This window comes from Poeciliopsis prolifica, unplaced genomic scaffold, assembly GCF_027474105.1.
Source record: "Poeciliopsis prolifica strain line A6 unplaced genomic scaffold, Auburn_PproV2 SCAFFOLD001, whole genome shotgun sequence".
Taxonomy (NCBI): domain Eukaryota; kingdom Metazoa; phylum Chordata; class Actinopteri; order Cyprinodontiformes; family Poeciliidae; genus Poeciliopsis; species Poeciliopsis prolifica.
The window spans coordinates 20,587,590-20,615,463 of NW_026562376.1; the positions used below are offsets into that span (position 1 = coordinate 20,587,590).

General features: G+C 42.1%; 3 protein-coding genes across 4 annotated transcripts in view; 2 read left to right on the forward strand and 1 right to left on the reverse strand.

Moving 5' to 3' along the window:
- Positions 1–276: 276 nt before the first annotated feature.
- Positions 277–1,585, forward strand: parietopsin. Its single transcript, XM_055038217.1, is given in 6 exon segments — positions 277–314; positions 487–686; positions 728–948; positions 1,054–1,145; positions 1,147–1,317; positions 1,441–1,585. Coding segments are annotated over 6 exon segments (867 nt in total).
- A 5,550-nt stretch (positions 1,586–7,135) lies between these two features.
- Positions 7,136–8,942, forward strand: LOC129367537 (dopamine D2-like receptor). The gene is made up of 2 exons (XM_055042070.1): positions 7,136–8,611; positions 8,787–8,942. The coding sequence occupies exons 1-2, from the start codon at positions 7,136–7,138 to the stop codon at positions 8,940–8,942; spliced, it is 1,632 nt and encodes a 543-aa protein (XP_054898045.1).
- Positions 8,943–12,223: 3,281 nt separating this feature from the next.
- The window catches only part of LOC129361887 (potassium voltage-gated channel subfamily D member 2-like), a 63,857-nt gene continuing 48,206 nt past the window's right edge, over positions 12,224–27,874 (reverse strand). Inside the window, exons 3-7 of one of the 2 annotated variants that reach the window (XM_055033088.1) lie at positions 20,668–20,830; positions 20,078–20,176; positions 17,632–17,730; positions 15,739–15,959; positions 12,224–12,662 (exon numbers count right to left, since the gene is read on the reverse strand). In XM_055033088.1, coding sequence (XP_054889063.1) covers positions 12,488–12,662; positions 15,739–15,959; positions 17,632–17,730; positions 20,078–20,176; positions 20,668–20,830 — 757 coding nt within the window. In that variant the 3' untranslated portion in view covers positions 12,224–12,487. The remainder of the gene's footprint in view (positions 12,663–15,738; positions 15,960–17,631; positions 17,731–20,077; positions 20,177–20,667; positions 20,831–27,874) is intronic. The other variant, XM_055033096.1, reaches the window with a different exon arrangement.

Here is a 27,874-nt window from a genome sequence, read left to right on the forward strand (position 1 = left end):
TTACAAATCCTGACATAAAATCATGTCAAGCACTGATACATCATGTAAAAGGGATTCATTAAATAAACTTTTGGTGGCAATAACCTTTGCGTCGTAGTTTGTTGTGATTTGTTTGTAATTTTACGCGTCGTTTCATCATCAAAATGCTTCCTCTCCATTCTTTAAGTGTTTTCACTGCAGTAATTACATTCATCTTTGATTGCGTTGACTGAATATTTGTTAGGCTCTGCTCAAATATTTATATACTTTATATATTTGCTTATTTGTTCCTTCAAAATGGAAGCTTTTAAGTTTTCAGGAAAAAAAGTGTTGAGGTCTGATTGCTGTTTATCAGTCTTACAATTACAGCCCTGGGTTAAGGAGGTTTAATCCATGCTAATCGTGTCAAGAGTCAATTTCCCGTGTTGCTTTTGTTTTTATTTTTTGGGTGGGGCTTTCTCAATCAGACAGATGCACAACCTGAGATGTCAGACGAAACCATGTCAGCACGGTGTTTTCAGATTTTAACAACAAACTGGTGATAGCTGTGATGCTGAGGAACACGTCTCTCCTGCAGCCCATGAACATCTTGATCCTCATGATCGCCACACGTGGCTCGCTGGTCGCCACCGCCACAAACTACCAGGGATCCTACTTTGCAGGCCACGCTCCCTGTGTTTTCCAGGGATTTTCTGTGAATCACTTCAGTGTGTGGGGGAAAAAAGAGATCTAAAATATCCGTGTGTAGATTTAGGGAAGAAAAATCTTGATAAACCTCCAGTTTATCACTTATAAAGCTCCTACAGTCCCGAAGGCGTCCAGATGTCCTGCTCTCTGGCGTGGGAGGAGAGGTTGTGGAGCAACTACAGCTGCCTCAATCTGCACACACTCCTCTGTTTCATTGTACATGTTACCATCATCATCTACTCCCACTCCCATGTGCTGAAATTCTTGAGAAAGATGGACTTTGTGGATTTCACACCACTTACAGAGTACTTTTAAATCACTGCTTGTTCCACTCTTCTAAATTAAAATTCTAGGTGTTAATGAAGGCTCAAATGTCCTTTTCACCAGCTGACCAGGAGCCTGGAGCTGCAAGGCGGCCGTTCCAGGAAGAGTGAGGATGATCACGCCATCGCCGTGGTCCTGGCGATGATAACAGCCCTCTGTGTGCTGGCCGCCTTGCTCGGCCTTGTCAGCGATGGATCCAGAGCTGCGCGTTCCTCCTCTCATTACAACTCTGCCCATGTACTTTGTAAAAATCAGCCTGGTACACAACCCCATCATCTGCTTCTGTTCCAACAAACAGGTGAACAGGAACACTGTGCATTTGAGATGGTGGGGGGTGTTTTTTTTTTTTAATTGTCTACGCATTTTCCTGACAGCACAGGATAAATAAAGTGTGTGTGTGTGTGTGTGTGTAGGTGTAGGTGTGTGTGTGCGCGTGTTTACATCCACCAGTTCCGTGAGTGTGTTGTCGTGCAGGCGTTCTGTTCCCAGAGGCCCCGCCGGCGTCAGCATCCCTCTGAGCTCCTTGAACAGGGGGAGCTGTCTGTCTTCCAGGAGCAGGAGCGCCAGCACGCGTAGCAAGGTGTTGCCTCTGTGACTTCTCCGCAGCCAAAACAAACAAGGTGCCATTGTTGACAGCGATTGTTGGCGCCTTGTCAAGGACACGGAGTGGAGAACGGGTGATGTGTGTGTGTGTGTAGGGGGGAGGGGGTGAAATTTACAGGGAAACTTTCCAAAATGTGCGAATGCTTTGCAGCTGTAGCTCACTGAATAGAAGTGTTTTTCCGAAAAGTTTGTTCATTTTGGGAATTCAGTCTGGAAAGTAAAACTCATGCATGATTAAAGGCCTATTTTTGGCCATGTTAAGGAAAGCTACCATATGTAACCTTTACAAAAAAATGTTTCTTTTTCACACATTTGTTCATACTGTTACCATGTTGTGACAGTGCAATATGAGAGATAATCTGTGAAAAGATTGAGTTTCTCCACCTCCTGACTGAGCTGCTATGGCCGTCCGCAAAAATGCACCGCTCCCGGTCAAAAACGACCAATCAGAGCCAGAGGGAGAAACAACTCACCATTCCAGGAAACCTGTTTATCCGTCATCATCGGTGACCATGCTAACTAGACTGAGCATCGACAGCTGCAACATGGCAGAGAGCAAGGGGGAGGGTCTTAGCTTGATTGACAGCACTAAGACCCTCCTCCTGGCTCTGATTGGTTGTTTATGAATCAGCAGTGGATTTCTCCACATCGGAGCAGGACCATAAGGAGAAGACACAGGAGCTCAATTTTTTTCACATTTAAATACATCTCATGTAGTTTTAATAAACATGTGAAAAACAAGATTTGTAAAAAAAAAAGAAAATAATAATTTCTTATAAAAGCTTTAAAGTGGTTGAAAACTCAAAATTCAGTGTCTCAGAAAATGAAAATAAAAGGATATTCAGAGCAGAAATGTGTTCAGTACCGTTTACGCATTCAGTACTTGGATGGTGGAAACTGCTGACTTTACAGATGTTTTATGCCTTACCCTCACGGAGTTCAGAAAGCCACAAAACATCATTGCCAAAAAGCCGTCTGTCCGTAAAGTGCTGTGTCCAAGCAAATTAGTGAAAGCTTGAACTGAGGGGGAAAAGTGTGCTGTTGAAAGCCCGTTGAAGAGCCGTCCCACATGCAGGATACGTCTGATGCATTCATGTTATCTCGTTCCTGTACCTGAGCAGAAATGTCTTACTCTGGATTAAGTGGAGAGAAAAAAAATATCCTGTTTCAGATGAAAGTTTTTCATTTGAAAATGTATTTTCTACAGCAGGTGAGGATTCGAGGGACAATGTCATCTGCTGATGTTGGTCCGAGGTTCTTATCAAGACCAAAGTCAAGACATTTTGGAGAACTTCATGCCTCCCTCTCTCAGCTACTGATTTCATTCTCCAGGCCTCGGCGCCTGCTTTAATGACAGAGGTATCATTGGGTTTGACTGCTCTGCAAACGCATCTGACTTGAACCTCAACGATCAATGCAAACCAGATAAATGCCAGCGCAGCAGAACTGATCCCCCTCCCAGTCGGCCTCAAAGGCCACAAGGGATAGAAAGGAATTCATGCAAAACAGAGCAGACAAGAAGCACTAATGGTACGGCAGCACTCTATTTGTTCTGATCTTTTTCTCATCAAAAAAATAATTGTGTTGGCCTTAACAATTCAAATGTCTTAGAAAATGACTTGTGCTTTAATCAGCTGTAAGGCACAAACCCAAAACTAAACAAAAGCAAACGATTGAAAGGAAATGATCAGTTTCACGTTTAAAGATATTGATTTTGCACATATTTATCAAGGTTGCACATACAACTGGAAACAGGTTTGTTTTGTTTTTGCTTAGACTCTCTTTGTAAAAACGACTCTTCGTTTGCCAGTTCCATGAATCACATCACGCCACCGGGTGCTCTTGCTCTTCTTTGTCTATTTAACAGTGGGACGTTCTCAAGTGAAGACTATTTAATTTCCCTGATTTGTTTGGACACACGCTGCGCTGAAAGAAGACACAAAAAACACTGAATGGTGTGAGCTGTCGCTGTCGTCTGTGATTTTCCATTTGTGTGCATATTTAATGAGAGCAAACAAAGCCATCGCAGCCAGACAAACGGGAATGAACTGAAACCTTCTTTTTTCTGAAAACGCAAAGGTACCTGGTTTCATTCCCTGTGTGAAGCTCTATTAAGAAAAAGAGTTTCACATTTTTAGATTGTGTCGCATCTGAAAGCCTCTCTTAAGAGCTATTAATGTAAGAATACAAAAAAAAAAAACAACTAATAAAGAGAAAAAGATTAGAGTCAGCAGAAATCAGCTTCGCTCTCTGATCAATACTTACAGAAAGGTGCAGCACTGCATTTATGGTGATTACATCTCAATACTTGCGAGCCAAACTATAATTTCAACCGTATGCAGGAAAAAAAAAAGCAATTCACCTTTTCACTACAAATCATGTGAACAGAACTGAACCTTTAATCAAGTCCAACACTCTGAAGCCTCACTTCGTCCAGGCTTCAGCGGTGAAGTGACAGAGACGTCATCTGTTGTGTTTCCGAGTCTGTCCTCGCATTTAGTCGGCAACGCTCATTCGAATCCGTTGTGTTTTTAGAAAGTCGGATTTAATTTGAAAGCCCCAAAATATCCAATTGTCTCAGACGTGGAATGACGAAACCGTCTGCGAAGATTGAACCGTCGCTGAGTGAGAAAGGAAAAAGTAGATCCTCGAGAAGTCTTAAAATAAGTCCCCTTTTACGGCATAATCCTAATCCAGGAGAGCGTGAACATCTCAATCTCTTTGTGATCATTTCCACTGAGCTCTATAACGATGATCAAGGCTGACAGTCCTCTTAACTCGTGTTTCAGTGACAAACTTTTCCAAACTTGATTTAATCTAACCTCTGTCAGATTAAAAAACGTCTAACAGAGGTTCATTTTTAGACGAAGATGCAACATGGATCAGGTATATGCATATATATATATTCAAAAACCATCAGCCTTTTGTGCTATTAGAGTTATATTTAGACATTTTAAATCAGCTGGAGCTGTGATGCAAGAGGTTGGACAAACACGATAAGCTGGATTTTTGGTTAAAAAAAGAAAAACAACCTCTGAAGCAGAACAGCATCCTGTTGCAACCGAGTCAGCTCAACAATACTGAGATGCTGTCTTCATGCTAAATCGATTCGGTGGGTAACCATGGTAACCTTTTAGGAGTGGCATCATTCATCTTTCCAAATAGGAAATTTTAAACAACATGATCTGGCGACCTCCGTTAGAAAACTCAGCACGGATCATTACCGGGCTTTTCAGCAGGATAACGATCCAAAAACACGTGGCCAGATCAACGCGGGCCCTCTTCTACACACAGGATTAGATTAGCCTCTCAGAACCGAGGAATGCGGCAGTGATGGTGGAGGAGGGTGCTGCTTTTTGTCGCGCTGGCGTGAGGAGATTTAGGTCAAACAGTCTGTGACCTCTTCCAGCGTGAGAGAATTAGCTGCGCCGGATCTTCAGACGTCCAGATATTTGAAGTGGCTCTTTATTGGGAAGTGTTGGTTTGATGTTGTCAGCGTTGCTCCCGCTTCTGCTTCCTGCAGAAAGAGTGGATGGAGCTGGGTTTATAATGAAAGCTGCATCTTTTAATTCTGCACATATCACGTTTCGGTTCACGCAGTCGTGATGTTACAGCGAGATGGAAACAAAATGAAAGGCAATTTATTTTCCAAGAGTTTTAGTTTTTTTTGTCAGAGATTTCTCCTTGGCGTAACGTTCGGGATGGTCCGGACTGTATCTTATTGTGATAATCTAATCCCAGATTTATCACGGCCCATAAGCTTCCACATTTGAAGCAAAGAGCATTTCACACTATATCTCCAAACAGGATTACAAAAGATGCAACCATAATCCTGCAGCATTGCTCCCACTCTTAACTCGTCCATCTGGCATCACCATTGTCAGGCCCCCAACCTTCCTTAAATTCAGAATCAAATTAAACGGGCAGCCGATCATGTGCTCGTCACAGGGCTTCAGCAACTTGCAAAGGTTCTTACACCCCTAGAATGTTTGGCATCGCTTTATTTGACGGGGTGTGCATAAGACACTGACGTAACACCTGTCACGAACGTGAAGGAGTCCTTATGAATGTTTACGACTGTTGTCATGAAGGGTCAATTGCAAATAATGACACTTTTATTGCAAAGTTGTATTGAAAGTTGCATTAAAAGACCACTAAAAATTACCAACGTCGCATTATTTGGTAAATATTTATCAAATGACCCTTCATGACAGCAGTCATAAACAAAATCACATTTGCACCTGCTTTATTAACATTGACCATCAATGTTTTCCACATCTAAAAAGCATAGCAGGCTAATGTTTTCAGTTCTCTTTACTCGGACAATCAAAACTTAGATCCAGCCACAACCAATTGCCATTGGGGGTCACTCTGCTGGTAAACAGAGTCACACTATGTGCAATTTTAGCTCAATATAAATCATGCTGTTCTGTGAAGTCCTCAGATGTTAAAGGTCCAACTACATCATGATAAATATTTGCTGAAATGTCCACAAATTGGGCCTTAACAGAATGTGGGAGGCAGAGAAAACATTTGGAAGAAGGTGCTCCGAAACAGAGACTTCTGGGTGACACGCCAAATGTTTGGAGTGGCAGGAATCCAACACTGACTATCACCCTGAACGCCTCCTGGAAAAGCAAGGTGGTGGCAGCATGATGTGGTGGGGGGAGTTGTTATTTTCAGCGGGGACAGGGAAGCTGGTGAAAGTGGATTGGAAGATGGACGGAGCTAAATAGAGCAGTCCAGGTAGAAAACTTGCGAGAGGTAGAAAAAGACTTGAGAGCAGGTTTACGTTCCAGCGGGGCAACAACAAAGACCCAGGGCTACAACAAAACGATTTGGATCTAAGCAGAGAGTTATGTGTTAAAATGACCCAATCAAATTCCAGACATAAATTAAGTAATGAAAGTCTTTGGTACTAGTTGAACATTCCTTATCACAGAAGCTCTTCAGATAATATCACTGGACTTCAGCTCCTCAGTCTTTACATGATAGAGAAATAAAACTAAAGTTCTGTAATTACAGCAAGAAATGTGTTTTTCAGGTAATGACTGAAGCAGGCTGTTGTATGCTTCCTCCCTCAACATTACTTTGTGTTGCTCTGTCACACACCGTCCCGGGCAAATTCACTTGAGCTTGGGGTTGTAATGCGGTAAAGTTCAAGGGCTGTGAACCCTCTTCATGCATCCGCTCTTTCAAACCTGAATGCCTGATTGATTTTATGAAGTCATATATGTCAGAGATGAGACAATAGTGACATAACTGCTTTTCAATTAGCAGCCGTCTCTTATTGCCCCCCAGTTGTCTCAGCTGTGAATACACTGCAGAGGTTTTAATGAATGTGAACAGCGAGGACTCCCAGGTGACCCACTGGTGCTGCGGAGTGATAATGAAAAGGGCGGATACTTTGGAGGAACTCGTCCATGCCGCTGCTCCCCCCCCCCCCCCTTATTCATTAATCGGAGGTGGTGTGCGACCGGAGCAGCACGCACGATGTTTGCTCAGTCAGCCAGCTGAGCATGTTGATTCTCTGAACTCTGAGATGAGAGGGCCGCTCGCATCTACAGGAGGCTCTGGGAACGTCACCGTTCGGGAGGCCGACATTGACTTCGCCCTCATGGTGACAAACAGTTTTGTTCTGCTAATCACCTCCGCTGTGGGAACAGCGGCGAACGTTTTTGTGATCCTGGCGGTGTGTCACCAAAAGTCGCTGCAAACGTCCGTCAACGCGCTGGTGGTGAACCTTGCCGTCGTGGACTTTCTGCGCTGCACCGTCGACTGCCCGGTTCTGCTGCACGTCATCGTGACCCTGCACCGTAGGGGCCATGTGGACCGTCTGATCTGTGAAACGCAAACGGCCTCCTTCTCCTTCAGCTGCTGCATCCAGCTGTCGACGCTGGGCTGCATAAGCGCAGAGAGATACCAGGCGATTGCGAATCCCTTCAAAACAACTCAACGAAAACGACGGATGATGGCACTGATTCCTCTTACGTGGCTCCTGGGAGTTTCGGCGGCTGCTGTTTGTCAGGTGTTCTTGAAAGACTCACCTGTGTACGTAAGATGTAAAGAGGGCCACAGAGGAATATCCTCGACCTACGACACCGTTGGTCTCTACGTGCTGCTCCCTCTCTGGGTGTCCTGTTTCGGGGTGATCACTGGCTTCTACGCTCGCATTTTTGCTCTACTGAGATCACACAATCGCAAGATATTTGATGAAGGCACTTCTGTTCCTTCAAAAGACTCAAAGGAGGACAAGCACACCCCTGCAGTGGAAAATGGGCAAGACAAATGTGAGAACAAGCAGATCCTGAGTACAAGTGTTGTTGAACCAAGTCCAATTGGTAAAAATTCCCTCCTGACCTTGGAGGGCACCCCACAAAGCGCCTCCATTAGTCCTGAAAGAAAAACCGAGTTTAAAATTACAGTAGAGATGAGTCACTTGGAGAAGGAACAACTCCACCCTCTTGCAGCGCAGGACGCACCGCAGACTGAGGAGAAAACGTTAAAAACGGAGCAAATCAGTGCTGACAAAACAGAAACAAAAGCCTCTAATCAGGATACGCCTGCTGACAGAGAGACGCAGGAGAAGTCAAGAAGCCTTAACCGAGAAAATCAGACCGGAGAAAGCCTGAAACCTGAAAGTCCGGTCAAAGAGAACAGCCTCCTTATTGTACCATCTACTCAATCAGAGCTCCTTAAATCCACTTCTGTCTTATTGACTGGCCAGAAACAAGAAAACAATAACACCGGAGGAGAGACACAGGCAGCGCCTACGCTAGATCAAGAGCCTCCACTGCCTCCTGTCCAAAGTAATGAAGCCGTAAACCAGGAGGTCCAATTGGAGGGGGCTGTTTGCGTCATGCCTTCGAAGGCCAGCAAGGAGAGAGTGAGGAAAAGGAAGGAAACTAAAATGGCCAAACGCGCCGGGTATATCATCATAACCTTCCTTTTGTTCTGGCTGCCGCTGATCACAACCATCCTGGTGAATTTTCTTGTCTACAAAAACAGAAAAATGCAGGTGAGTCTGTGTGTGAGCTTCTTACAGGACATCCAGAAGACATTACCAGGCAAAAATATTAAGAGTGAACGGCACATTTGGACCCTTCCATCAGAAGGAATATATATATGTGTGCTTGAAACCCAGCAGAGCTCTCACACATATAGTTTATCTTTTTGCTTTTTTCCCCTCCCAGACGCCAGTGATTCAAGACATGGAGATCCTGTCAGTGTCTGTCTCCTGCATCACATCCCTGAGCGACCCGATAATATACGCTGCAGTGAACCCGCAGTTTCGCTCAGAGTTTCACAAGTTAAGGAGCTGGGTTAAATCCAGATTCTGTAGGAAGTGAGGACATCGCTGACTTTTACACTTTGATAAAACTGGACGCACACTTTTGGATTTATGGGGCCCTTAAAAGTGTGATTTAGTTCAGATATGGACTATTTACAGCGACAAACGCCAAAGTATTTCATGAGGATGTTGGGTGATTGGCTAAATTGTGGAGTGAAAGAAGGCTTAGATCATAATTGTGATTCATTTGCTAATTTTGGGATGAAAATACAAAAAAACTAATTGCTGTTCAGGAGATTATAAAAGCTGCATTGGTTTGTATTTGGGGTGTTACATTAAAAAGAGGCAAAATACAAATTTGCATCAGTTTTTATTTATCCTCTGAGAATTACTGTTTTTCTTTTTTAACTTTACCAACTCACAACTCTGTGTTGGCTTGTCACAGACAATCTAAATAAGACACACTGAGTTTTATAGCTTGCAACTAGAGATTCACCAATAAATGAGCCTGAGATCAGTCGTCAAATTTGTCCTTTGTGACAGAATTGATGTTTTTTTTCAATAAGTGGTCAAACACCAAATAGATATTTTTTTTATTTTCAACAACTGCATCAAAACTTGTCACAATTTTCAGGAAGCACGTCAGGAACCTTTTTGAGTTTCATTAAAACCTGATGATACAAGTTTGTCAAGAAAATCTTGTCTTGAAAACAGAGAACCTTCAAAACTGTTTTTGTTTTTCTTACATGTTTTATATTCCTTTAGAAAACGAAATCTGCTAAATGAAAGAGTAGTTGCGACATGACAAAATGTGAATAAGTGAGTGGTTATACAGTGTTACACATCTGATATAACGTAGCACGTAGAGCCTGATTAAAAAATAAAAACCAATCTAAGTCCCTGTCATAAGGGGATCTTTTGTTTTCTTTACATTGAGGTTATCGAGGGTCTTTTGTTTTACACGCCTCTATGCTTTCTCCCATATTCCACCTGCTGGCTTCTCAGCGCTTGCTAAACGCTACAGAGCGGAGGCATCGCATGCTGTGAGGAGCTGCTTACGCCGACGTTCAGCTCAGCAGGGCGGCGCCACAGAGCTCCCCGTCAAACAATCACCGAGGTCAGCTCATGTGTCTCCAGAGACCCCGCTGCCAGGACCCACCGCTGGGCCAGCAGGTCCTCACATGTCCCACAGCAGCTCCTCCTTATGATCCACTCTTTGTTAAACACATACATGCACCCACGCACACACACCTGGAGTAAACAGGGAAGATATTATAGTTTTTAGCCCTCTCATGAAAAATGGATCTTAAAGGAAGAATTTCACAAATTGCTGTGAAGGACAGATAAAAGCAGACATAAATATTTGTGCTAAATAACAGTAGTAAAAATATTCCAGGATCCATCAATGTAATGAAATGAAATGTTAGCTTCATGATATTTATCTACATATGTAACTTGTTAATGTCCTGAGTTGCTAAAATGTATATTTCCACATAGATTTTATTTGAATTGTTCCAGTCCCTCCTGCAGCAAAAAAAAAAAAAAAAAAAAAAAACATATATATATATATATATATATATTATATATATATATATATATATATATATATATATATATATATATATAATATATTTTTATATATATATATATATATATATATATATATATATATATATATATATATATATATATTATATATATTTTATATATATATATATATATATATATATATATATATATTATATATATATATATATGTATATATATATATATATATATATATATATATATATATATATATATATATATATATATATATATATAAATATATGTATTTTTTTTTTTTTAACTCTCGTTCTCAGTATTCTGGCATCATTTTGGACCTAAAACATTTATGCTTTGTTTCACTGAATCAATGAGAAATGGTGTAAATATTTTTGTTTCAATTGTACATGCAGCTATTACATCATCACCCTGATGCATACAGAAGAAAACTGCTGTAGTGACCACCACTATTAGGGGTCAAGAAGAGTTAAAAAAAAAAAAAAGAAAAAAAAAAGACATGGGTCATTTTATAGATGCTTCAGCAGATCTGCACTGTTTATTCTATCCACTGCACCAAATGCACAATGTGTGATAAATTTGTCCCTTTTCTTTACCCTTACACACGCAGTCCATGACAAGATTTGTATTTCATTAAAAGCACACTTTAAAATCCGGACACCCGCGTCGCTCCGTTGTGCTCCAGCCCATTAATCCGGCCGTCACTGAAGCAAACCTCCCAACAAGAAGCAGACACACACTTTAATTAAAACATAATTCTGCAATGACAGCATGCAAATCATTAAATTCAATCAGGTAACAGACAGAAAGAGTTTTCTTTTTCTTTTTTTGTTTTGTTTTGTTTTTTCTTTTTGCCAACAACTGTTTCAAACTAAATCTAGAACTTAGAGGAGCCCAACTTCAGATGCATTTGATAAAGTCCTAACTGAGAAATATTTACAGTATGAAAAATATACAAAGTGGTGCTTTGAACACAATGGAGTCAACCGAGTCGTTGCGAGGAAGTCAGTCGATGACCTTTCCTAAGGGTCTCGCAGGCCGGTGCTTGCATCTTGTCCACCTCCAGGTTAGCAAAGTGTTGCCGGAAACGTTCACTTATGCACTTGTGCCCTAGCTAATGTATACCCTGTATGGTTATCAATAACTGTTAACTACCGACAGGTGGCTTTCACGCTGACCCGGGATGGCAAATATGGCATCTAACACGGGTTTTGGTCGTTCAACCTTCACTTGCACACGTCGGGATGAGTCGTGTGATGTCATTCGCCAGGCGATGGCGCCGGCCGGTTTCGTGAGTCAGTTCGTGGATGTTCACAACAGCGATGCGTTCCGGTGGGCGCGCGTCGTTTTCGGCCTTACACGACAGTGTTACGGGGGTAGGAAAGCGTTTCAATCGAAGAGGGCTTTAAAATGCAACGGCGTGGAGAGTGAGTCCATATTCACAAAGACGGCAAGGAATACGTGTGCTTTAATGCCAAGAGGCCCGTCGAGAACGATCTTGAGACTTTTCCCGCCTTTGAATCAGAGACAGCAAACACATCTACGTCACATATTGAAAAATAAAGTTGTTGATTTTTTTTTTGTTTGTTTGTTTTTTTCCCAGTGTGTCTAGGCAACGATGACGGTCATTCCAAGCGCCTCCTCGCTTTGATGTGCTTAATGAAGCAAAAATCTGCTGGTTCAACATCAAACTCCGGCCCCCCGGGGGGAGGGGGCCGCGGTCCTCAAAGAGTTTAGATTTATTTTTTTTCTGTTTGTTTTGTGTGTGTGTGTGTGTGTGTGTGTGTGTGTGTGTGTGTGTGTGTGTGTGTGTGTGGGTGTGTGTGTGTGGGTGTGTGTGTGTGTGTTTTCTTTTGTAACACCATGCAGAGTTTGACATCAGATGAAATCACAACTTCAAAATAAAAAAAGTCCCCCGACCGCTTGTCAAGCTCACAATCCCTCTCGGTTATGGCAGGTTGATGCTCGGTGGTCCCTCTCCTCAGCATCTGGTGCTTCTCGAGACCCGCTTGGGCTGATCGGGCGAGGCAGGTGCGACATCTACAAGGCAGATACTCGGACAATGTTGCTCTGCGAGTACGTGGTGGTGGCGGTGGAGGCGTCGCCCGACGAGGTCGCCACCGGGGCGGACAGCCGGACCATGGACGGGGAGATGTAAGCCTCGTCGCACTTCAAGGGCACCGTCTCGTCCAGTTTGGCGTTCAGGCTGGAGCGGCTGAGGAGGAAAACCGCCAGAGTCAGTTGACCTTGAGAAGCATTAGCAGGCAGTCGGCTTTTGTGGAATATTTCACAGCCGTGGGAGTCAGTTTCCATGAAGAACACAAAAGCTTTTGTGACAGAAAGTTCTAAGAAATTAGCTTTTTCTCTCTCTCTCCGTTTGTGAGAGCCCATAAAAAATACAATAAAAGAAACAATTTACTGGACTCCGTTTACGAAGCTTAAAGTTTAGTACACGCATTGCTCTAGAAAAAGTAAGCCGTCTATTTTATTTATGCTTTCATTTCAATGAGGCGGACTTTTCTTTCAATCTTTTAAAGTAGAACTTGATCAATATTTCTTCTGGCGTTCTGGAGATCTTTTAAAGTTTTGGTTTTCACCATGTTTTTTTTTTTGTTTTGTTTCTCAGATTTTCTGTGCGGCCTTCGTGATGATCTGGTGATGCAGTGCGCGCTTTAAAACGGACAAACCTAAAACCGTATTATTGGCAGATGAACGGCATCGGTTTGCATTCGCTCTGTGGAAATCCATCGAAAAACCCAGAGCAACGCCTGGGTTTACTTTCATCATCGACTGGATGGCAAAACTATAGGCATCGTCTTGCCGGTGCTTAAATCCGATTTTATTTTCGTCTCTGAACCTTTTTCTTTTCATATGCTCGTTACATGGGAACAGATTGTCTCTATGAGAAGTTGCAGATGATCAAGTGTCTCCAGAGCCAATTGAAAGTTCGCTCTTAACCATCAAACACTTTTTGCTGTTTCAACTACAATCTTACATTTTGTGTGATTTGATCAAATCGACCAACGCAAAGCTGTGTACGAATGCTTTTTAATGAGTTTTTGCTTACTTTGACTGGGCCATTCTAAATACGCATTAATCTAAACCACTGTATTGTGACCGTGGCTGTATGTTTAGGGTTGTTGAGCCCGTTCTCCAGGGTTTTGCAGGTTTTCTTCTTCTTCTTTTTTTTGATTAAGCAACAACAAAAGCCTCACATCATTTTGATGTCACCATCTTACAGCACTGTGGTGAAGTTTTGCTCCAGCCGATATGCAATATGAGTTTTCTGCCACACTTGGCATTTCGTACGGATGCCAAAAAACGTTCCGTTTCGGCCTGTCTGACCGGGGAACCTTTGAGCGCACTCAGCTAAAAGAGCTCAGCGCTTACTTTCAGCGCAACACAAAACCTGTTTACTTCTGTGACTGTAACATCGCAGCATGTGAAAACGGTTCAATCGGAATGACTTCTTTTCCAGAACACACGAAGCTGCCTGTTATACGAACACACAACACGGGTTCCCCCGCTGCAGTCTTTATCTTTTTTTTTTTCGTTCCCCCTGTTCAGCGTCGATGTTTAGTGCATGCTGCATGAATGCCGCTGTCAAAAAGTGCAGCGCATCAAAAGTCGTCACAGAAAACTTCGTTTTTAATTCCTGCTGGGTTTGACTTTGACACCATCAACAGTTCTCAAACTGGGACAGGAAGATGTTTACCCCTGAGTTACATCACCCCTTTTTAGCTCTGTGACGGTAACTGAAGGGATCAGTAGCTGTAGTGTTTCTCAGTCTTTCGTGACAGAGGATTTGGGCAGCTTAAGCACATAGCACACCTCTTCAAACATTGTCACTGTTTCCCTTTTTATTGTTCAAAACGAAGAGCCCAATTCGCAGCCAAATCCGTTTTGAGGGTTCCTTCGTACGCGGCCATGCTGTTACAACAGGAAGGAAAGGACGACGCGTGTCGCCTCAGTTTCAGAAAAAAGTGAAAACGTTTGTTAAGCTTTCTCATTTTAGAATCTGTCATCTCTCAAGCCTTTAGATGTGTCAGACCAGGCACTGATATCCACTACAGAGCCACCGCCTGGGGGCCAGAAGGTTCTCACTACCCAGCACTATTTCTTGTGTGCAGGCTATCTAGGTTTCTTGGGAGAAGTTACTTGTTATACATTGCAACATCTTCAGTAATGCTCTCTGTTTATAGCAGGAAATGATAATAGTAGTGTTTGTTTACATATCAATAGTACCATTTTTTTTAAAAGCAAGCTTCTCTTACCTCACGTTTATCTTCCAATCCGCCCCACCCCCAAAAACCTTCAATCTGTTTTTATTCAGTTTTAATGCAACAAACACTAAGACTTACATATTTGTAAAGTGGAAATAAAAAGCACACATGGTTTTCAAGCAACAAAAAATTGGAGTAGTTTACCTTTCATTGGCATCCAGCTCCCCTCAGCGTCTAATCTGTAGAAGCACTTCCTGCTGCAATAGCCTTTGGGGAAATGCCTTTCTAGCTTTGCACATGTAGAATATTTATTGCTTTTGGGGTTTTTCTCTTCCAAACAGTGTAGTCAGATTGGAATTGAAAACTTATTTGAACACAAATTTCCATTGGATTTCGCTCTGAACTTTGATTAGGCCATTCTGACACGTGGTGGCTCCCTTTGAAAACCCTGTCAGTGCTGTAACCATTATTCAAAACCAGATTCGATTTTATCTAAACAACGACAACAACAAAAAATATACATGTGATTTTAAATTACGGTTTAGAAATTAATTGAATTAAATGCTTTAATTTTTGCTTTTTGTTTTTCCTTCTTCTTCTTCCCTCCAACTTTCCTACTTTGAAAAGCACTGTTCTAATCTAGTCATTGCAGCTCTGGCTTCACGTATGTTCCTACTGTACCAAAAAGCAAGCCCACAGCATGACACTCCCACCACCAAGCTTCACAGTGGTGTGTTTGGCATTATCCGCAGTATTGGTCTTCATTCGAGGTGGCAGAGCACCTTCTTCCAAATGTTTGCAGTCTCCTCTACACGGCCTGCAGCAATCCTTTACTGAGATTTATTTTAATGAGCTGCCAGGCCTCAGTGGACACTTTCCCATTAACCCTGTCTTTGCCCAGCAAGGTGTCGGATTGGAAAAAAAAACATATGTGAGATGGTCAGAACGTATGCTGATGTGATGTTTTCATGTGTAGAGCAACAGGAAGGATGTGCGTTTCCTTCCGCCTTTCGCTCACCCGTCACATGAAACTGGGAAAGGGCTCAAGACCCCGTCGCCATTCCCCACCTGTTGGACACGGGCCGCTCTCGGATCTGGATGGTGCTGAGCTCCTGGTTGTTGGCGCTCGGCAGGCTGAAGCTGCTCTTCTTCCGGTGGCGCCGCGAGCAGCAGGAGCCGAGGCCGTGCGGCGACGAGGACAGCGAGGACGTGCGCGAGCCCGCCTTGTTCACCACTGAGATCTCCATGCAGTTGGCCTGGAACGTCTGCTCGTCCACGAACTCGTGATTCTGGCAGCGGGAGGAGAGGAGACAAGGGGGATAAAATTCAACTGCTTTTCCACATCAGCGTTCAGCACCAAAAAACAAACCTAAAAACCTCATAGATGAGGGAGGAGGGGGAAAAATGAATTCTCAAGGGAGTGGAACTATATTGGGCCAGATGTCCGTGTTAAGTGCCATCTGTGTGAACACAACTGTTATCCCTGTGACAAATGAGCGGAACTTGAAGGTCAGCGTGGAGACGCGTTGCAGCTCCTGCCAGCAGGTGGCAGGGGGACACCGCGGAGGACGGGTCGGGTGCCGTCCCCTGAATCACGCCTCCGCTCTCCTCCTGCTGCTGCTCCTCTCCCCATTATCCATAATGCACATCAAGAGGCCTAATGTAAACATTTGCGCACTCCATCTGAATGCTGTGTGTGACCTCTATGTGGCTCTATGAGGATCCCTCCCCCCTTCTGAAAGCTGCTTCTGCACGTCTCTGCTGCAAGCGGCTGATGAGGGAGGGGGGCAAAAACTGTGCCACTGTATGTCACCGCCATTAAAGAGGCTCTTTCATCTCTAAATTACAGATAACATAAAAACAAAGCAGGCTGCTTTGTTTGGAGGAAAACGAGGCAACTGGCAGGCAGAGTCGAGCTCGTTGCTGGAGACGAGAAACAGCGACAACACGTTTCCCAATCCCGTTGATGGCTATTTTTAACCAGCGCTGCACGTGAAATAGATTCTTACAGTACGAACGTGGACGGAAACGTCACTTTGTTTCTATTTTTGTCTTCCTGTAACAGGTTGGGCGCTACTGACGATGCAGGAGCGAAACGGTTTCGCATGAAAGTGAAGCCCGTTCATCAACCACAGTCTGATGATGAAAGGCTTTTCTTCTTAAAACAAATATTTTGCAGATGGAAAGGTGAGAAGTTGGTTACTTTAGTAGGAAAACTGGAAGATGGAAAGGTTGTTTGCTTTTCGTTGGACGCACCTTTTAAAGGTAATCTCTTTAGATAGAATTTCAATATCAACATGATTTTTGTCTGTTAAAGTAAATCTAATCAAGGTGAAATTCTCGCCACCCCTTGAACGACCTGTTCACTACCCCGGCCTGCTGAGGCGCCGCACCAAGAATCAACATGAAAACCTCTGAAGAAGCACAACACTGAGTTTCCTTCTCCGTGGAATGTAAACATAAAACGGAGTGGCGGCAGATTTTAGTGGCTGTAGGATTTGTTTTGGCAAAAGACCCCGAGCCATTTCTCATTTTTCTGATAGCGCTACACTCGCATGCTTGTTTTGTCTGCGTTTACCCAGAATGCTCCGCGCTGCAATCCGCTTCCTGGTTTTGGAGCAGTCTCTGGTCCACTTGCAGCTATACATTCAAACCACATGACAGTTCACTGCCACCGAACCAAATACCTAGGTTTCTAGATGGACCAAAGTTAAGTTTTTTGGTCCACATCAGAGTTTGATTGCGTGTTCACACCTCCACTAACGAACCGGACTTTCTAGACAAATGAACCAGTTTGATTAAAGCAGACTAAAGAAGACTAGAAGACATATGTTTTTTTTTTATTTGATAAAATCCTGCTGCAGAAATACTTTAATAATTGAGCATTTACTTCTGTTGCCAGTGAGCATTTACAAACAAGAACCCCTGGATCACGTCTTCCACTAAGAAAACTATTCTCACCGTCGTCTTCTCCAGGCAGTGCAGCAAATGATGATGTTGGCTCTCAAACGGAGGGCTGGCCGCCTTTCCAACCAGGGCCTGTCCTGCTTGCTTAGAGGCCTTGGAAAACACAAAGTTAAAACAGACAAAGACAAGAAGAAGAAGAAAAAGAAGCTGCAGTGTAGATGAGCAGGCTCAGACTATAAAATGAACAACCAGATGCAGTGATGCGGTGGGGGAAAAGAAAAAAAAAAAACGGAAAAAAAAAAGCAAAGCACTGAAGTTTAAATGCTGATCTGTAGCTTGGCAGCCAATCTACTGCATCGGATGCATGGAAACTTGGGCTGACTGCAGAGATGCACAGAGAGATCGGCTGATGACTGGAGTTGGATGATTTTCAGACAGATTAACCCTGACTGGTGACCTGGCAGGCAGAAACTCAAACACTCTTTAGATTTTTTTTCTGGAGCAGTAATATTACGTTTGGCCCAGTCGTGCTAAATCACAACTCTTTTCGGTGTGGAAATTGTTACTGAGTGTAAATGACATAAAGATAGCTATTTCTAGCATAAGTCGAGTGTTTTAAACTAAGTCAATAGGATAAAGTTTGTGCTTCGTCTGACTTGCATGTTTTCTTTTCTTAAAGAAAACCGAATTTTGATTCAAACAACAGCTGGGCATCGAGATGTGTGAACCTTTTGCTTCAAAACGAAACGAAATTCTGGTTGTTTGGTGACGTTGACAGTCATCACCAATTAAAAGCACCAAAGTAAACCGAGGTTTTAAAAGTCTTCTATGATACAATTTCTATGGTGAAAATAGCTTTCATTGAGATGCAAAGAAAGAATTCAATTGCATCAGTGCCTCTGCTCCACCGATGTCTGTGCACTGCCACTCAGCTGGCTGAAAGACTATCAATCAAATGTTTCACAGTCACTCCTGCAGAATATATTTACAGTCCCAAAAAATGAACGGAAGGAACAGCAGCTTTTAGCTTGACAGCAACAATAAAATAAAGTTTTTATTTTTCTGAACCGCGTCATGTTTACTTTTGATATCCCGTCCTGTTTAACACTCGCTGCTCCCCTACGGACTCTGTGTGTTGTTGCCTCTGCTCATCATGTAATTAACTGGTGATTGCTGAGGCGGCGGAGGTTGAACAAATACTTTTAGGATTGTGATTTAAGGAATTAGGTTGAAAATAATTCACTGGATGTCACGTTAAAGGAATCTTCTAATTAAATTTTTATTCATTTATTAGTGTTTTGAAGTGTGTCAGCCAGATTCCCAACTTCAGTCTGATATAAAATTTATGAAGGGAGTTAAAGATTAGAGTGACACTATGGAGGCCTTCCAACCAGACTCAGCACCACAGACCAATCATTAAAGTACCAACACAGCAACTCATTTCAATTTTTATTATTTGCAAGACGAGTACAAGCATGCTTTGGCAAGCCATTTTTAATAAAATGTGAAAAAAACAGATAACTTTTGTTCATAAGATAGATGCAATTATTTTTGTTTGGTTGTGTTTCCAACGACACGAGTTGGATGGATTCAGGTTGGCTGGAGGAAATAATTTGAAAATGAAACTAAGAGGATACAGAGTCTGCTAAAGTTGGTGTCAACAGTTCAAAGCATTACAAAACCTCCCAAAACTGACCAAAAATCTCAGACCGTTGCATCTCAAGGTGAAACGGAGGGTCATTTTGTCTGTTTCTCTTCTCGTACAAAATGGAAGATGATGGTCGAATTCAAGCTAAGCTCATTTCAGAGCCACAGCAGTGGCGCACCTCGACACAGATCAAACACATCACAAATTTCAAACTGAAACACCACCACACACTGATAAAAAAAAAAACAACAAAAAAACACACACACATAGTTGATGAAGCTCTGCGCGGCTCTGGGATGGACGGCATGTTGCATTAGTCTATAACCTGGATGCTCAAGAAATCACACACACAGATCAAACACAGAGTTTAGAGGAGATGCAGGCTGAGCACACAGCTTCCACGGCCCGACGCGCTTTCCGACAAGGCCCCCCCTTTTTATGGGGTTCCCTCCTTCCCCTCCAAACCCTGTTGGACAAACATGCAGAGCTTGATTATGAGTCAGTGTGACTGCGTTCCACCGGCAGGAAAGAGTCCCCTGCCCTACAAGGCCCCCACCCCCACTCAAACCCTCTTGCTGTATGGGACAGAGAGATAGCGTTCATGTCGATGCTGCAGCCGAAAGGTTTGATGCAAGAGAGAGGACGATCACACTGAAGCACTGGAATGACATCGGCCCCTATGTCACTGCATGAGAAGCCCCTCCCCACCCTCCCAAACTTCCACGTTGCGTGTGTGTTTGGTGGCATGCCCCTCCCTCCAGCCCAAAGTCCCTCCTCGAGCAAAAAGCGGCATGCAAGCGTCAGCGAGGACCCAGGTCGGTCAGCCCCCATGCTGCTGCTTGGCGCCGTTACCTCCTCCAGCGCGTCGATCAGGAGCCCGTTTTGTTTGTAGCGCATATAGGCGTTAGTGCCCCGAATCTTGGCAGCACGGATTCTAGCGAGGCGAGTTTTCTGTTTGAACAAACAGAACCTCTGTTTTAGCCCCTGACGGTCTGTCTGTCTGTCACACTAATTGGGTCTGTCTCTGCCTGACAGCAACAGAACTGGGCTGGGAGAAGTTCTGCTTAAATCTGCTATTAGGAAAACTGTGCCTTGGCAAACACTTTAAGTGGGAAAAAAAATGAATAGTATAATTTTTTTTTTAAAAAAAGCTGCTGACATGATAATCTGTAGATATATGATTTGTTTAGGCTTCGTCATTCCCTTCTGTTATTTCTGACTCCCACTGAAATACAGTAAAGCAAGTTGAGACCGTCCCGACGCAAACATCCACACAAGCACAATAAAAGATTAATATTCTGGAAGATAGTGTTTACCCTGTCATTCTGTTACAGGCGGATAAGACAGGGACAGAGGAAAAATGGCAGAGAGAAGCAAAACAAACACTATAAAAAGAAGGGGAGATGAAGGACAGGGGTTGAGGGTTGGGGGTGGGTCAGTACCCTCTGGGCTCGTCGTTTCTCCGCCCGTTGGCTTTGGTGGTAAATACGGCTGAAGTTTGACACTATCACAGGGACGGGCAGGGCGATGACCAGCACCCCACTCAGAGAACATATGGACCCAAACACCTTCCCCACAATCGTCTTTGGCACCATGTCACCGTATCTGAAAGAATAAAAAAACACACACAGAGACACACACATCACTGTAAACAGACACACAGGAGAAAGACTGTATGTCTATATTATTAGGTTATTCATCTACACCGTGTTCCAAATTATTATGCAAGTGATATTTTCTCAGATTTTCTTATAAAATGGTCAGTACAAATGATGGTCAATGTAATTTTCAAGTCATGAGCTATTACAGTATAAATCAAATTTTACTGCTGCCCATGAGAAGAGTATTTTTCCCAAAAATAAAAAACTCAAAATGCACTGTTCCAAATTATAATACACAGCAGATTTTCTAAACACTTCATGGATTATAAAGAACTGGAAACAGTCATTCTTTGAATGTGCAGCATTAAGTGATCACATGTACTAAAATCAAAAGCTATTTCAGTCAAAAACATCTTAAACCGAGTTACATGGTAACATAGGACCCCTTTATTATCACCTGCATGATTCTTGCATCCATTGAACTTGTGAGTTTGTGGAAAGTTTCTGCTTGAATTTCTTTGCAGGATGTCAGAATATCTTCCCAGAGCTGCTGTTTTGATATGAACTGCATCCCAGCCTCAGATCTTCTGCTTGAGGAAATTCCAAAGGTTCTCAATAGGGTCAGAGGTCAGAGGAGGATGGTGACCACACCGTGAGTTTCTCCCCTTCTATTCCCATAGCGGCCAATGACACAGAGGTATTCTTTGCAGAATGAGATGGTGCATCGTCATGCATGAGGGGGATTTTGCTGCTGAAGGTGCGGCTCTTCTTTTTGAACTATGAAAGAAAGTGACCAGTCAGAAACTCCATATACTTTGCTGAGGTCATTTTCACACCTTCAGGGACTCTGAAGGTGTGAGACCAGCTCTCTCTCTCCCCATGATTTCGGCCCAAAAAATGACTCCACCGCCAGCCTCTGGAGGATCCTGGACTTTGAGGTTCCAGAGGCACCAGCAGCTTCAAATCACTGTTTGCTGCTTTGTAAGGGCATTTTAACAGCTGCTCTTTTACTCCGATGAATTTGTCTAACAGAAACCTTCCTCATTAAGCCTTTATCTGTGCAAACCCATCTTTGTTCTGAATCAGCCACAAATCTCTTCACAGTGCAATGATAACGCTTCAGTTTTTGTCAAATATCTAATGTTTTCATACCTTGTCACACGGCACTACACTATCTGATGATTTTCTCTTTCCCATATTCATTGAAACCTGTGGCCTGATTAATAATGTGGAACATCCTTTGTAAGTAGATTTCCTTTAATTGTGCCACCAGACAAACTAATCAACCAGCTCTCTGAAATTAATTCTAGAGATTCAAAGAACCCTGACACACAATACCATCTATCAGTTTAACAGCACAACATAAATATTCATCTTTATGACATTTGAATCCAATTTGCATAATAATTTGGAACACGGTATTGACCTCTTTATAGATCCTTGCAAAATGCCTTATGATATTTTTAAACACAGTGGTCTGACAAACATAAATTTCAATGTATTTTATATGATGAATCATCACACTGAATAACTGTGAAGTGGGAAAAAAGGATGCATCAATTCAATGTTTTTCTGTCTGTGTGTTTTTCAACAAATCAAACATGTGATTACTTTTGTTTGTTGAATACTGACACCTTATCGAACCACCTTTCATTGCAGATTAGAGCAGATATGTCTCTTCTAGTTTTCCACGTCTACGCTGACATTTTACCCGGCAAACAGATGGTCAGACTGGAACGACACTGATGACCCCAACATCAGCGCCATTTACGGTACACTTTCGTCTTTACACGAATGTTCAATTTGACTTAGATCTTAATTTTGACTGTGTCGTTATAACCACATTCATACAATATTCAATCAATTAGAATATGCGTTCTGATGATGCCTTTTCGTCAGATTGAACACACCTTTTGAAAATAACCTTTAAACCAGTATGAAGCATAATTTTTATTCAGCCCTCGTTCTTTTTATTGTGATATTCTAATTTTAAACGCCATGTTTTTATTGCCTGTAAGTGGGAAATCATCACAATTAACAGAAATAAAGGTTTCTAAACAGCCATCTCTGTCTAATTAATCTCTGAAACGTGTTTCACTTATTAAGAAAGTTCCTGAAATAAATGGCATGTTAAGCCACATTTTAATTATCGAATGGTTCTGTATGCCTTGATTTTAACTAGGTTTGTCCAAAGTGCAACCATTTGTTGCCCTTTGCATGATTTAGTGTGACACCCCCAACCACAATTCAAGAATGGCAGAAATGCAGCCTGACTGCACAGGTGGTTGTTGCAGATTAACATTTTCTGTTTGGACAAGGTTTTTTATAAGAGTGTACATATCTCATTCTTGTTACTGAGGAAATAAAAATACAAATTTAGACAAAAGAAAACAACACAAAACATGTAGGAAAAAGTAGGCCTGTCTTTTATTAATGAAAAAAAACCCCAAAATGCTTTGGTTCTATAATGTTCAAAAGCTCAATAAAAATATGACATGTGCAGTTTATTGCCGAGGAGCTAAAAACAGCAATTGTTTGCTCAATTTTCTCACCACAGATTTTCTTTGGTAGCGTCAGAGCAATGGGGGATGAACATAATGCCATAAAATTTGGATTTTTATTTGCAAATGACTTCAGAAACCATGCATGATTTCACACCTTGTCTGATTTAAATCACAATAAAAATACTACAAAATTCACAGAGGTAAGCTCACAAAAGGTAAAATTTGGGGTTGAGAACACTTTTGTCAGGTACTGCAGCTGCCGTGTGTTTCATGTTATTTTAGGAGCCCTGAAATAGTTACACTGACCTTGAATTATTTCACAACTTCAAATAAGAAGTCACACATTTGAAGCGGGATGGGGAATAAATAGGATTTCTCTGAAGACTACTCGTCTTGGCCTACTTTTCTTTCTGTGCCACCCTCCTTTAAAAACCCTTTTTCATATATAATTACACACCTGCTGGCAGCGGCTAATGCCTTCACGTCGTGACCAAATGCGCTACACATCCTCCGTGACCTCCGTTAGGCAAACAGCTTGTGAAAGATACGGGGAGCGGTTTCACATCGAGCGCAAGCGAAGAGGGGAGGGGCGGTGGGCCGAAACCTGGGGAGTTTTGTTTCAGATGGTGCTACCGTGGTGCTTTGTTCTTTATTGTCATGTTTAAAACAGGTTGTGAATTATGAAACGCACATATGGAGTGAAATCAAGCATAGGAAAAATAAAGAATGTCAGAAGCTTTTGTAAATTTTCAGTTATCTTGATCGGATTGTGTTTCGTAGCACAAACGGGCTTTATGTGATGAGAACAGTTTAAGCATAAAACCAAATTTGTGTCGCTGTGCTATTGGAAAATCAGATGCGATCGCTCTCGACATAAAACTCTAGGTTAATCCGACCTTTCTTTCTTTTTTCCACCTGGATACCTTGGTTCAATCTCCCCGTCGCCCTCCCCATTTACAGGCTTTTACCATTTTTGATTTATTGTCACTCCTACCTTAATGTTTCTAATCAAAGGGAAAATGGTTTTCCAAACCAAACCTATGTGAGAGAGCTGTCCACCTCAAACTAATAACTGGTTGTGTCACCCATGGCAGTCACAACCCCCATCAAGCATTTGCAGTAAACGGCAATATGTCTTTACAGCTCTGTGGAGAAATTTTGATCCACTCTTGTTTTCAGAATTGCTTTGTTCGAGCCACATGGAGGGTTTTTGAGCATGAACAATCTGTTTATGGTTATGTGACTGGATTGGAGTCCAGGACTCTGACTTGGCCACTCCAAAACCTTCATTGAGTTTGCTTTGGGGAGAGGTCCTTCCGTCGCTCAGTCACGCCTGCTTTGGGTTAATGTTAGTTCATGATTGGCCTTAAATTATGTGAAAATATAAGACACTTATATTTTCACATAAGGCCTGTTGGTTCACGTAACTTTGTATCCCAATGAACAAAGTCATTGAAAATCAGCTTTCCGAGTTTGGTATTATTTCTATTTTCGGTGTGACAAAAAAGAAAAAAGAATCAATTCTGTTGGGAAAAAAACACTTTTCACAACACTATTTCCATCGTTTGTGGTTTTGATATACAATATACAATACAATCTCACACAATTTTGTTGATTGTGACCCATAATCAGATTGAGATAAATTTGATTTATTTCTTGAGGGTGTCACATCACCCTCAAAACATATAATAAATTCTAAGCCATTGTACAGCATACACTACTACAAAATCCTGTTGCATCTGTGTATGTAAAAAGTAATAGGCAACAACATCTGACACCGAACTTTTAGAGTTGTGATCTTGCATATATTATTTTTCAGATGCTTGTTGAGTAAAATCAATGGTGCCAACCTTAATTAGAGATGTACGAATAATACTTTTGTAGAAATATTGCCCGTTTTTGGCTTTTTCCAATCCCACTGGAGTCAGAAAAAATATATACTGCTTTTTAAAAAAACATAAGTAATGGTTTTAAATCCAACCTGAAATGAACATGTCGCCTAATTACCTTCATTTCTGAACACACATGTGTATAACCTGTATCAAATGATGTGTGTTTACCAAAAACATATCAAATTTTAAACTTACATGAAAGAGAGAGCCAGTGAAGCGTCAATTTCTCTAGTTTGACCACTTGACGAGTGATTGCTGCCTCGCTCAAAACAAGACAATGGAAGACATTAAATATGACATCACGCTGGTTTTTGTAACAGGTGAATACTTCTGCGGGTGAAAGCACTTTACACAACTTCACACTCCTCCTCCATCACAAAACAAATTGCTGACACCTCTAACTCTGACATTCCACCTGAATACAGACAAAATGAAGGGCCAAGAGGATACTTCAGACCCAGAAAAAGGCGTAGGCGTGACAGAAAGAAATAGGATTCAGCCCTCGAGTGACAGGTGCAACCGGGAATAAAAGAAAAACATTTATCTGTAAAGGGAAGAACGTGTTCTCACCACAATGGCTGCCGTAGTTATTTGAAGAAAATGAGCAAATCAGACAGAACCCAAAAAATCCTTTGCAGAGAGCATTCAGACGTGTATTGCTTTTCACCACTGGCCCTCTGTTGACATGGTAGGCCACAGGCAACGCTGAGATTCACATCCAGTGCACATGAATGATTCAGGGAGTGTATGTTTTCCTTGCTTCCGAAGCCTTCCTCCACACAACCACCAGTTTGCAGGATTGCAGGTGGGTGAGATGAATGATCGGGACCCTAATGCGCAAATGACCTGAGAAGACCATTACCTCCAGTGAGGAAGATAAATGCAGGTAGGAAGGGACATCAGCACTGCTCAGTGTCTGTGACAGCGGCGCGTCTCTCAACTGAGGCGGCGTAATGTGAATGTATCGCTACACGGGAGGTTGACTATTTCATAAATGAAGTTGTCTAATGCCCACAGCCGTCTGCCTGAGTCATTAGGCTTTTGGGTTTCCATCACGTTGGACCCGGCGGCCTGGACTTCAACCAAAAAAAAAAAAAGATGTAAAAGTGGACATTTTAATATCACGCTCCACGAGGTTTCGTGTACCACGGTTTTGCTTTCAGGTCGACTAATCTCACACAGATGTCATTAGTTTTACAGATCATTACAAGTCAAATAATTTCCTCATGCAATCACAGACGCGTCCTGACAGCTGGTGTCAAATTAGCCGATTCTGGATGTTGTGTTTATATTTAGCTTTCTGGTACTCAAAACGCTAACTGGGGGCCGGGATTGGCCAGTATCGAAGTTGACCAAGCTTTTAACCCTTCGCAAGCTGGGCTCCTCAGAGCCAACATCTGGGAGTGTTAAAAAAATGATAGCAACTGTTTCTATTCAGCACACGCAGCATGGTAGAGTGATATAGTAGGTGTAAAAAGTATCTGCACTGAGTGGAAACCAGTAAATTATAAAACTTTGAAAGGGTTTCAACTCCAGGGAAATCAAAGCAAAACAGAAATCAAAATCAAACACGTACAGCGGTGTATTAAAAAATGCACTTTGAATGGGAGTAATCCTGAAGTAATGCTAAAGGGACACCTATTTCTCGAGCGAGTTTAAAAAGAACATGAAAGAGAGAAAAAAAATACACTTGGTGAAAATAAAATAAAATTCACCCCAAACATATAAAACCAGGCCAAATAATAAGCAATACCACATACATATCAAAAAATAGGTAAAAATAAATGAAAATAGAGGATTAAAATGTAACAATATAAAAATTATTAAAAATACCCATCATACTGTTATTGAGGTTTAGTGTTCTTTCAAAAAAAGATGGAACAAGAAGTTCTGCTATCAGTGAAGTTTTCTCCAAAGGTGCATCGCGGTTTTATCGTCACATTTCGTCTTTCTTAGAAAAAGAAAAGTGTTGGGAAAGTCAAAGTATGCAACCCGGAAGAGGCCAAAGGGACATACTCTCAGCATGCAAGACATTAAGGAGCCATTTCTGTTTAACAGCTGACTGTAACCAGTCAGGAGCAGATAGCCCAGTTAAATAACCAGGAAGTGCCAGCTGAGACCCTCCAGGTCACAGTTTATATTCTGTACAACAAGCATGTTTGATTGGGGTAAGATATTCTCGTCTGAAAGAGACTTATTGGTGAATTATTGTCTTGGATACAGAATGTTGCTCTAGTTGACTGTCGAACTCATCTCTTACTGCATGCAGTTTTTGAGCTTAGTTTTTCCTTTTTGCTCAGGGTGTGAAGTCTTGCTGCACCCAGTGATTCTCAATCCTTGGGACCCATCATCCTGCATGTTTTAAATGAATAACTTAAACAAACAGGTGGTTAACGGGTTTCTGCGTTAACCACCTGTTAACGCAGTCTGTGTTAACAGGTGTGTGTGGATCATATTTCCACATGCTGAGTGGAAATATGATCATTTCAATCAGGTGGGAGCAGAGACACATCTAAAACAGGCAGGTCAGTCTTCAGACAGGTTTCTATTTAGTAGGTTTCTGGATCATAAATATCAGGTTGTAATGATTCCTGGGTACGGCTTGAGAAATCAGACTCAGTTTTACAAAGACAGCATAGGAAAAATAAAGAA